The sequence below is a fragment of the Phyllobates terribilis genome, unplaced genomic scaffold, assembly GCF_046119375.1.
Source record: "Phyllobates terribilis strain yellow unplaced genomic scaffold, ASM4611937v1 Scaffold_1__5_contigs__length_1240528914, whole genome shotgun sequence".
Lineage (NCBI taxonomy): Eukaryota > Metazoa > Chordata > Amphibia > Anura > Dendrobatidae > Phyllobates > Phyllobates terribilis.
Window position 1 is genome coordinate 277,566,085 of NW_027362761.1, and position 12,324 is coordinate 277,578,408.

General features: G+C 40.4%; 1 protein-coding gene across 3 annotated transcripts in view; it reads left to right on the forward strand.

The window, feature by feature from the left end:
• Positions 1–12,324, forward strand: part of MYO18B (myosin XVIIIB) — a 1,187,635-nt gene that overhangs the window by 444,653 nt on the left and 730,658 nt on the right. For all 3 annotated transcript variants that reach the window (XM_073672938.1, XM_073672946.1, XM_073672953.1), the window contains 2 exons: positions 4,655–4,838; positions 11,571–11,781. In XM_073672938.1, coding sequence (XP_073529039.1) covers positions 4,655–4,838; positions 11,571–11,781 — 395 coding nt within the window. The remainder of the gene's footprint in view (positions 1–4,654; positions 4,839–11,570; positions 11,782–12,324) is intronic.

A 12,324-nucleotide genomic window follows, 5' to 3' on the forward strand; every position in this document is an offset into this window, starting at 1 on the left:
TCTTTACTTTCAAAACAGCTAACCCATTCCTGCTCCCTTAATAAAGGGATGATTTTTGGCCAGCTTGTGAAAAGCTATTGCTTCTTTATTTATCAACAAAAATCTCTTGATACTCCCCAAACAGCAATCATTTTTACATCATTCTGTGTGGAAAAGGTTTTACGTTTGCACCACCTGTGTGTAAACACCAACAATGCAGGCATCTGCCCCAAAAAGTAATGATTTTTGGACTGTTTTTAAAATTTAAGTTACCTAAAAAGTCATTCACTGCAGTGTGTGGTTAAATTGGCTATTAGTTACCACCAGTTACCATCTATTTTCCCTATCAAGATTGGTTGAGGCCACTGTGTTTACATTAAAGATATCAAAAGGGGATCAATCTAGTCTTTGGAGACTTTAGACTGTTATACACATCTTTGTTAGGCAATTAGATATTTTAAAAGATTCTCTCATATCTACACACATGACAGTTTATTCTGAAAAGTCATCTTAAAGTACAGTTACACTTTAACGGAAACCTCTCATGTCTAAAAAGCATGTTAAAACTTTGTCTGGCTTCATTTTTGGAGCAGCAGCTACAGGGTAAAGATTAACTTATATCTGCCCAGTAGCTGCTCACTTTCAGTAATAGGAATAGTGGAGAAAGATTACAGTCACTGCTCAGTATACTACCTATGACTGAAAATAAGCCGCTAGAGGGAGGATATAAATGAATCTTCTCTCTGTAGCCGCTGCTCCAGTTCGGCAGCAAGGTCAGATTTGAACACCATTTACCTACAGATTAACCTTATATCTGCAGGTAAATAGCATTTTTGGACATTGAAGGTTCCGTTTAGCAATTGTAATCATGTCTGCTGCACATGACATTATTGTAAGTATTAAGTGATTCAATCTTTGCTTTATGTGTCCGCTATTCTCATAAACTGGATTTAATTTCACTGCAAATCGTTACAGATGGCTGTCATGTCTGGAGATAAACTTACCTGACCATATTTAGTGATCATATATAATATGTAATAGATTAGCAAGGGATGGTTTATTAACATGTGTCAATACAATTACCGTATTTTTCGGACTATAAGATGCACTTTTTTCCTCCAAAATTTTGGAGATGGGGGGGGGGTGCATCTTATAGTCCGATATACATAAATACTGTGGCTGTGGGTGGTGTGAGATGTGGGGAAAGCGACAGTGGTGGAGTAGTGGGGCACAGGAGGCAGCCGCCGCCTGCTGCAGCCTACACTATGCCCACTGCTAAAGAAAATAAATATTCACTGCTCCCCAAACCTATGGGGGCACCGTTCATCCCTGTATGTATAGCCCCCCTCATCAAGATATTTATGGCCCCCCTCATCCCTCTTCCTGGAATGTATGGCACCCTTCATCCCTGTATGTATGGCCCCCCTCATCCTGGTATGCTTGGCACCCCCTGATCCCCTTCGCGCTGCACAGAAAAAAAATAAACAATTATACTCACCTCCATTCTCCTCCAGCGCTGTGTCCCGCTCTCTGCCAGAATAGACACTGCTTCCCACGCCGGGACTGTGTGTGTGGGGAGCAGTGACCATTCATTCTCCCTAATAGCGCACACCCATGGGTGTGGTGAATATTCATGAACTTTAATAGCGGGCACGCTGACTGCCGAGCACAACAGGAGCCGCGCTGCGGCTATACTGTGCATGCTATTAGGGAGAATGAATGGTCACTGCTCCCCACGCACACAGTCCCAGCGTGGGGAGCAGTGACTATTCCGGCACAGAGTGGGACACAGCGCTGGAGGAGAGAGGAGGTGATTATTTTTTTTCCTGTGCAGCGCGATGGGGATCAGGGGGTGCCAAGCATACCAGGATGAGGGGGACCATACATACAGGGATGAAGGGTGCCACACATACTAGGAAAGGGGATGAGGGGGGTCATACATAGAGGGATGAGGGAAGGCATACATACGGGGATGAGGCATGAGGGGGGCCATACATACAGGGATGAAGGGTGCCATACATAGTAGGATGCGGGGGACCATACATACAGGGACAAAGAGTGCCATACATACCAGGAAGAGGGATGAAGGTGCCATACATACCAGGATGGGTGTGAGGGGGGGCATGCATATCAGGATGAAGGGTGCCATACATACATGGAAGAGGGATGAGGGGTGCCATGCATATCAGGATGGGGATGAAGGCCACGAATAACAGGAAGGAGGGGGCCATATACACCAGGATGGGGATATTAACAGAATTGGGGGACATTACCCCCTATAACAGTGTCAGCAGCAGACCCTTAACAGGGCATCATGACCACATTTTTTGCTGACATTTTTTTTTCTATTTTCCTCCTCTAAAACCTAGGTGCGTCTTATGGTCCGGTGCGTCTTATAGTCTGAAAAATACGATATATTGTTTTTCATTTCTTTAGAGGAAAGAAGAAATGAAGAATACAGGTTAAAAAAGGATGCCTGCTCTTTCCGGCATCCATAAAAATATATTTCCATTCTGCGCTCTGTCAGTCCCCAAATGATTATCTTCATTAAAACTCACTTTGAGTGAGCTGACATTTATAGCTTTATAGGGAGTATGGGAACATGCAATTCCAATTGAAATGTAATCAGAACATTATGCACTTTACACCTCCAATCAATACAACCTGCAATGAAATAGGTCGAGCTGATTTCAGTTTTGTTCATTTATTGCACTAATGTCTTTAAATCCTGTAGTGTGAGAGTAAAGAGAAAGATTAGCAGAGGCTTTAGAGACTGCTTTATATGAGCCTGGCACAATGTGTCAGCCACATTAGCACAGATCTCATCGCTATTGTTATTTTAGTCATTTGCTCTCAGGCTTACCATAGTATACAGGGATGTCTGAAGCACTGATTCCTATTGATTTTTTTTATTCCATTATCTGTCATATTGTATTTGAAAGACAAAGAAACAGACATTGGAAGAAGTGAATGTAAAAAGTCCTAAAAGTTTACAAGGTAAAAGTAACTGGCACTAGAGCAAAAAACTAAAGGAAACTGTATGGCTCCATTTATGGATAGAGGTACATAGAAGTAATTCTTTAAAGGGGTTGTCAGGTCCAAATCGTTAACTCTGCAGTCACTCTGTGTGACAATGCCAGAGCCCATCTAGTGGACGCGGCCTTGTTCCATAATCTAGTATGGAGCCAGAGGAGCGAGGCCGCACCATCTAGTCGGCGACACCCACTGGATGGCCGCTTCACTAGTCAGGACACGGCTTCACTTAATACAAATGTATGGAGCGAGACCGTGCCCACTGGACGGACTCTGGCCGTGACCATGTATAAAGCATATATACCCTCCGATCCTGGCTCAGAAACCGGCGAATTCCTGTAGTGCACAGTGCATGCAATGGGGGAATTCATAAGTCTAAAGGCACACAGAGTGACTTCAGACTTATCTATTTGGACCGGAAAACCCCTTTAAATTACTGCATGTAAATTTACACTTTTACAGAATTACATAGGAGAGGTAGCAAGCAAGAACTATATAGTACCACTACTGAGTACAACCTAGGAGAGTTAGCTACTCTACAAGTCAATGTCCGGACCTTTAACCCCTTCCCGAACAGGCAACTTTTTTTACACTTCAATTTTATAACCCTTCTTCCAAGACCCATAGCGTTTTTTTATTTTTATTTTTTCTGCCACTAAAGCCACGAGAACTTGTTTTTTTGCAGGCAGAGTTTTAGTCTGGAATGATATCATTCATTTTACCATAAAATGTGCTGAAGAATGGGAAAAAATCCAAGTACGATAAATTAGCAAAAAAATGTAATTCTGCCATTGTTTTGGGGGTTTTGTTTTTAAGATATTGATTGAGCAGCAAAAAGGACCTGGCAAAATGATTCTTTCAGACTCTACGATTATTGCAATATCAAACATGTATATATATTTTTTCATCTAAGTGGTGAAAATAATTTCATATAAAAATAGTTTTGTGCTGCTAATATCTGAGGCTTGTAACTTTTCATTTTTCTGTCGATGGAGTCAAGTGAAGGCTTCTTTTTGGCCTGGCAAGCATATGATCTTTTGATAACTTTATGTGGCATATTTTAAGGGAGGCGCAGCAACTTAAATAAAGCAATTTTGCTATTTAGATTTTTTTTCTACTCATGGCTTTTACAAGTTAATTAATTTCATAATTTCATAATTGGATAGACTTTTATGGACGTGATGATACCAAATATGCTTATTTTTTTATTTTTAAAAGGGGAAAAGCGGAGTAAGTAACATTTATTGTTTTTTTTCCGTAGGTTTAGAAACATTTGTTTTACTTAGTATTTAGTAATTTTCAGGGACTTGAACGTGCGATCATGCAGTTGCGTTGCAGTATATAGTTAAAATGGGAGCCATCCACGATGTTCGCTAGATGTCAAACAGTACTCTATTGTCTTGGATATAGTTGCATCTCTTAACACCGGATGTCAGGTAGATTGGGAGAGTATGTCTGGACAACCCTTTTAAGTAATATATTCTAGTACTCTAGATTGACGCCTTCTTCCTATCTCTATGATAAAATAATGTTGCACAATATTATTTACCATACTGAGTATTAACAATGACTATTAATCCTCTATGCTATATGGTCATGCATTGTGTAGTCAATATATCTGTCCTTTATATTTGGCTTCCAGTGACTACCTGAAGGATTTGTTTTTGCCTCGAGTTAAATTTCCATTGATTTGTCGCTCTGTTGCTGGAATGGAGGGAAAGTCTCAGCAAGCCATGCAGAGAGTTAGTTGTGTGAGGAAGACTTTTGCTAGCAGCTTTGCTGCTGTGAAGAGGAAGTCAGTGTGTGCTCAGATCAAGCTTCAAATGGTGAGTGCCCGTTATAATGCACATTTAGAGACAAGAAATTGTTTGTGTCTGAATTATGTCTTTTCCAATACATTTAATAGCTATAAGCCCTTGTTCCCCTGATGAAGCCAAATTAACGGTGAAACATATCATGTTGGGCTTATATGATAAGTTTTAACAATTGAAGTACATGTCCCTGGTACAAGTAAGGTGGTGTCTACTGCAGACACACCATCAACTCAATTATTGCAGAAATTGGAGAGTTGAGGAATATTGTTCTCAGTTATATGCCAATATAATATATTGGTACAGCATTTTCAGCCATAATGACGTAGTTAACTATGTTTTTCTGACCGCCTCAACTACGCATATACAGCCAAAAATGATGCACAGCAGAGCACACTGTAATAGTCATTGGCCCCATTGACACATACTCCCAAATCTTGTTTTCGGGGGTTTGGACATGAGCCCTGATGGAGCCACTGAACACAGTGGTAAACTCTATGTAACCCAGCAGTAGGTTTTCAGTTAAATGTAATATCTACTGATAAGATTGTAAGTCTTTACTTTTTTTAGAGTAAGCCAATAATTGAAAATTAAAGTTTCCCATGTTCTCTGTAATACATACTGTGTGTGACATATTTTTAAAGTAAAATACGTATTAGCAATGAGAAATATTGAGTGATGAAGTATCTGCTACTGACTCAGAAGCAAGAGAGGAAATATTTGTTTTCCTGCAATTTCTTATATCCCAAAGTTGACAAATTTAATCATGATGATCAAGATTAAAACTTGACTGAACTAATTTCTGAGCCGTATCCTAAAACTCATTTATTTAAGCTTTAATGCCTTTACTTATTTGCCTTTTTTCTCATTTGAATATTAGTAATAACGTTAAAAAAAAACACAATATTTATTAAGGATTAGGTCTAAGTCTTGAAAGCAATTTGAAATGAAATGCATATTTCCACAATCATTTACACTGGATTAATATTAACAGAATCACTACTGAGCATATTGCATATTAATAAGGCTCAAACATAAATAACATTGCTTCACTTTCTTCAGTCTATGAGGTTGTCCTTGGAGCCTTGCTTACTCACCCTTTCTTCTGTCAACATCTCCTGCAAAAAAATCTATGTTGGCAGCTGAGCTTGTGGGTCTGAATTACTCATGTGAACTCTACATCTTTAGATTATGCAGTATTAATGTGATATGAATCTCTAAGACTGTGTACGAAAATAAAGCAATTGGCCAATCACTTGTAGATGCTGTACTTCTTGTGTTTTTAGAGAAACATTCATTCAATACAAACTGTGAACATGTTCCGTTATTGTATTGTTTTGATAGTAATCAAAAAAGGTTCATGACCATGAGTTAATTAGTAGTGTAGTTTATAAAACACAATATTAGGTAGTTCATTTATTTTTTTTTTGCAAAGTTTTTTTATTTTCCAGTTCTTTTTAGGTTTCTGTAAAATGTTTTTTAACAATAAATTTGCAAACATTTTAGAATTATAAATATAGACTAATGGGTTTAGAGCAGGATGTCAAACTCAAACACACAGAGGGCCAAAATGAAAAACTTGGACAAAGTCACAGGCCAACCAGTATACAGTATAATGGGCAGCACAAAGTCCTCCATACAGAATAATTGGCCTCACATAGTCCTCCATACAGTATAATAATCCCACATAGTCCTCCATACAGAATAATGGGCTCCACATAGTCCTCCATACAGAATAATGGGCCTCGCATAGTCCTCCATACAGAATAATGGGTAGCACAAAGTCCTCCATACAGAATAATTTGCCCCACATAGTCCTCCATACAGAATAATTGACCCCACATAGTCCTCCATACAGAATAATGGGCCCCACATAGTCCTCCATACAGAATAATTAGCCCCACATAGTCCTCCATGCAGAATAATGGGCCCCATATAATGCTCCATACAGAATAATGGGCCCCACATAACCCTCTATACGGAATAATTAGCCCCACATAGTCATCCATGCAGAATAATGGTCCCCACTTAGTCCTCCATACAGAATAATGGACCCACATAGGGGTGGTGGTTGTGGTGTCACCAATCAAATAAAACCACCCTGTGGGCCAGATTTGGCCCCCGGGTCAGAGTTTGACATGTATGGTCTAGAGTCTGTCTTTTTAATAAAATATTGCCTTGTACTTGATAACTTGATAAATCCAATGTTGTTGGCTTTTCCTCTATGATATGCGCCATTGCTGAATGAAGCATAAATAGTTTATATAAAACATAGTAAATAGCTCTAAAACTTTAAGTAACAACTTGCAGCAAAGAAAAATTCAGCCCAAATACTGTCAAAATCGCAGCGCACTTACAATATGTATATGTACGAGACCTCTTTTATGCCAGGTTATTGTAGTGTTGGAGGAAATTGTAATGAAGGATAACAGAAATGTCTATACTAATAAATACAATTATTATTATTATACCGTGCTCAACATAAATGAGAACACCTCCTTTGAAAAGTAAGATTTTAATCAATGTGTCACTGAACACAAGAAAAAAGGCCAACATTTTGACAAAATTGAGTTTCATAGAACATTTTTTAACCCATAACATTAAATTAATGTTAAGAATATAACTTTTATTGCAAAAACTTCAGTTTTATTCAAATTAGTTGAGCAAAACTGAATACATCCAACATTAAAAACATTTACGTATTTTGTATGACGTCCATGATTTTTAAGGACAGCACCAAGTCTTCTTGGCATGGAATTAACAAATTGACGACATACTGCAACATCTATCTTTTTCTATTCTTCAATAATGACCTCTTTTAGAGCCTGGATGGAGAGTGATGCTCAACTTGTCTCTTCAGAATTCCCCAAAAGTGTTAATTCAGTTTATTTTGACAGATGCAACTGTGACCTTAAATGTGTTTTGGATCATTGTTATGTTGGAAAAGTGTTGTCATGGCTCAGCTCTGGGACTCGATCCGGTGATCTCTGGCGGTTGGTCGGTTTCCCTCTCTGTTTGACCACAGTCTGTTTTGTATCTTTCCAACTGCTGATAATCCTCTTGTCTTTGCTGTGTTGCTTCTAGGCACGTGTTTTCCCTTCCTCATTTTGGTTTGTCCTATCTAGTGTTGAGCCACCCCCATAGTGTTCGGGTTCGGTTCGGTTCGTCGAACACCGGGATGTTCGAGGAACTGTTCGTCGAACTGTTCGTCGAACACCTTAGAACACCGTCGAACACCGTTAAAACCAATGGCAGGCAAACAAAAACACATAGAAACACATAGAAAACACCTGCAAAGGTGTCCAAAAGCTGACAAACTGCTCAGAAGACACTCTCTTTAAAAAAGCCGGCCGGCAAATTCAGCAGCGGCATACACCGGTACCCGACAATTTAGACAAGAAGGAATAGAGCATCACACATAGATTAGATAGATAGAAACATGTCAGTCACATATATAAGAAGTACAGTGACAGTGTTGGTTACTGCACTTGTCATTTAGTGTAAAGGATTTAGTAAAAAAAATAATAGTGTTTTCATGCACCGTCTCTTTAAAAAAGCCGGCCGGCAATTCAGCATCTGTACCCGACAATTTAGAACAGAAAGAATAGAGCTTCACACATAGATTAGATAGATAGAAACATGTCAGTCACATTTATAATAAGTACAGCGACAGTGTTGGTTACTGTACTTGTCATTTAGTGTTAAAATAAAGGATTTATTAAAATAAAAATTGGCGTGGGGTTCCCTGTAATTTTAGGCTCTAGCGGAGGTTAAGCAGATGGCTGGGGCAGAGGTTTGAAGCCTGCGAAGGGGGTAATACCCACGGAGCTTCCCAGGCTACTAATATCAGCCCCCAGCTGAATACTTAGCCTTTACTAGCTATTAAAATGGGGGACCCCCCCAAAAAAATGACGTGGGGTCCCCCCTATGTTAATAGCTAGCAAAGGCTAGGCAGACAGCTGGGGGCTGATATTAATAGCTCAGGAAGGGTGCCATGAATATTGGCCCCCTCCCAGGCTAGAAACACCAGCCGTCAGCCGCCCCAGAAATGGCGCATCCATAGGATGCGCCAATTCTGGCACTTAGCCTCGCTCTTCCCACTGCCCTGTAGCGGTGGCAGTGGGGTAATAGGGTTGGGGTTGATGTCAGCTTATAACGCCTGCTGACATCAAGCCCAGGTTAGTAATGGAGAGGCGTCTATAAGACACCCCCATTACTAACCCCATAGTCAAAGTTAAAAGAAAACACAAACACCCAGAATAAAGTCCTTTAATTGAAATAAACACACAATTCTTTATTGTTCTAAATTAAACCATACTTACCATCATGCCCATTTCAGCTGAAGCCAACGATCTCCTGTAATAAAAATAAAATAATAAACCAACATCATCCTTACCTTTCGATGGTTCCCAGGACAGCTCCAGCTCTGCTACATCGAGATGACAGGCTGGACCGCAGAAGAAAGCTGCCATCCAGCCTGTCATCCCGCGGACACTGAGAAGCGCAGGCATGCTTGCGCTCCTCAGTGTCTCGCTGTGACGGCATCCAGATGAGCCGAGGTCATGTCCAATGAACTCGGCGCACCTCATGCACGTCACTGACAGCGTGGGAAAATTATCGAGATCTTTGGTGCCAACCACACACGTGACGTTTGGAGACTGGATGGCACTGCATACGACCCCAAGAATACCATCCCTACAGTCAAGCATGGTGGTGGCAGCATCATGCTGTGGGGCTGTTTCTCAGCCAAGGGGCCTGGCCATCTGTTCCGCATCCATGGGAAGATGGATAGCACGGCCTACCTGGAGATTTTGGCCAAGAACCTCCGCTCCTCCATCAAGGATCTTAAGATGGGTCGCAATTGAAAACTTGTGGAAGGAGCTCAAGAATAAAGTCCACATGAGACACCCAAAGAACCTAGATAACTTGGAGAAGATCTGCATGGAGGAGTGGGCCAAGATAACTCCACAGACCTGTGCCGGCCTGATCAGGTCTTATAAAAGACGATTATTAGCTGTAATTGCAAACAAGGGTTATTCCACAAAATATTAAACATAGGGGTTGTATAATAATTGACCCACACTTTTATGTTTAAAATTTAATAAAATTCAACTGAGCAACATAACTTTTTGGTTTGTAAGATTTATGCTTCTGTTCATAAAACCTACTCTCGTTTGCAGTTTGAAGGCTCTAACTTATTTGCATCTTATCAAACCAGCTAAATCTGCAGGGAGTTGAATACTACTTGTAGGCACTGTATATACATCATAATGAAAAATGTATGAACAACAATACAATAAATGAGAGAGGTATAACTAGATAAATACAACTATATGAATTACAGATTCCTATATATGTAGAAAATACCTATAGGTAATAAGCCAATACACCCAGCTGAAAATAATCAGATCAGGTCCATAATATGGGATCCAAGAACCAAAGGTATACCATGAAACATGTCAGGGGGGATAGACCCCATATATATCGCTGCTGTTAAGCAACTTCATCATGGTAAATAATTGAAGAAGTATTTTCCCACATCTTCTGTTAGTCCCCCTCTCTCCAAAATGGGATGTTATAATGAGATGGCACTGTCATCACTTACCACAGCTTTTTTCGCCACCACCCCTTGATGACATCCATAATTAATCACGGTGATGTAGGCAGGGGAAGCGACCACAACTTCTTTCACTGCAACCACACTTTTTCTGTCTCCATAGCTCCGTATCTTCAGTCCCCACTGCCACTCAGCTTCTGTCTTCACTGCCTCATTCACTGAAATGAGATGTCATCAGGGGGCAGTAATAGAAAAAGGTTGAGTGACAGCACCACAGCTCTACAGCTTCTGTCACTGTCCTGAAATGTATCGCCATTAAGTGGCAGGTGATACAAGCAGGATGAAGGACAGCAGTTCTACCTCTGATGAAAATTCATTTAATGGCGGTGATATATGCTGTGGGTTCACGCTGCTGTCACTTACATTGCTTTTATCACCACCCCCTGATGACATGTCATTTCAATGATGGAGGGGGTGTGGACAGAAGCATTTCAGCAGTATAAACTAAATATGTGCGGTGGTGGGGACAAAACTGTGGCTGCGATGAAAGAAGCTGTGATCACTTCTCCTTTCCTCCATCACCATCACAATGATTGATTACGGAGTCATCGGGGGGTGTGGTGAAAGTAGCTGTGGTAAGTGACATCAGCATCGTCCCCTGATGACATCTTGTTTCGGGGGGGGGGGTGAGTTATAGAAGCTGTGGGGAAGTGACTGTGGAGCTATCCTTCTGTCTGACCACTAATTTTTCCTGTGTCTTGTTGTTTTAAAGACCTAATGCCAACTAGCCAACTAGTGGCTACTCTGTATACTGCACTTCAATTTTGCCAGTGCCAAACTGGTTTCAGCGGCAAGAATGCACATCAAAACCACATGCTGCTTGTCAATATGGAAGAGGCATGCAGGATCCAAGATATTACACTGATTTAAACCCAGAAAGATTTAACAATGCAGCATTTATTACTCCTATCCTTACACTTAAGACAAAACTTGCTTTTTATTCATTATTTATTTGTCCTATCTACATAAAAGTTGTACATCTACTTTCTTATTGTATAATCTTGGGAAAGTGCAGCATATGTAAGAAAAGAGATACAAGGTTGTTTTATGTGTTCTGGGTGTCAGGAGAAAACGTCTTAGCAGAAAATGATCTTACACAATTTGATTTCTACTTCCTTTGTTTGCCCCAGGACGCTCTGATGAATTTGCTAAAACGGTCCCAAATACATTTTGTACACTGTCTGGTCCCCAGACTGGGAATGGATGTCACAGAATGCAAAAGCTCACAACTTTGCAGAGGAACAGCAGGAGATCCAATTAATGCTGCTATTGATGTCCCCACTGTAAGAATCCAGCTTGCAGGAGCTCAGCTATTAGATGCTATGCGTCTCTGCAGGATAGGTAAGAGACTTGTGTATTTATTGGACAATAAAAGCTTCTTTTAAATGGTGCATATATTATACGTACACAGAGTTTTTCACTTTATTTTCATTTTCCTTTGCAAAAGTTTTTTTCTAGGTTAAACGTTCAATGCAGTCTCGTTGGGATGTACTTGGTAAATGGAAAAGTTTGAGAAAGAGGTCTATTGGTTCAGTGCAAGAGGGGTTGAAATGTAGTTTGTAACCAGGGTCGGACTGGGGTGCCTAGGGCCCACCAGGGGAACTGACTCTAGGGGCCCACACTGTAGCCCACCATAAACAGTTTTATTACTTGTTATGCTTTTCTATAATGTACTATAATTACATGATTGGCCGCGCTGTGGAGCACCAAGCGGCAGGACTTTGTTCGAACAGTCATTTCGTACTGCCAGAGTCCCTTTAATGGTAACTTGTCACCTTGAAAAACGCTATTTATCTGCAGATATAGGGGTAATCTGCAGTCAAATAGGGTTTAAAGCCTGGTTAGACGGCTTAATGGAAAAGCGTTGGCTACATGGAGAAAATG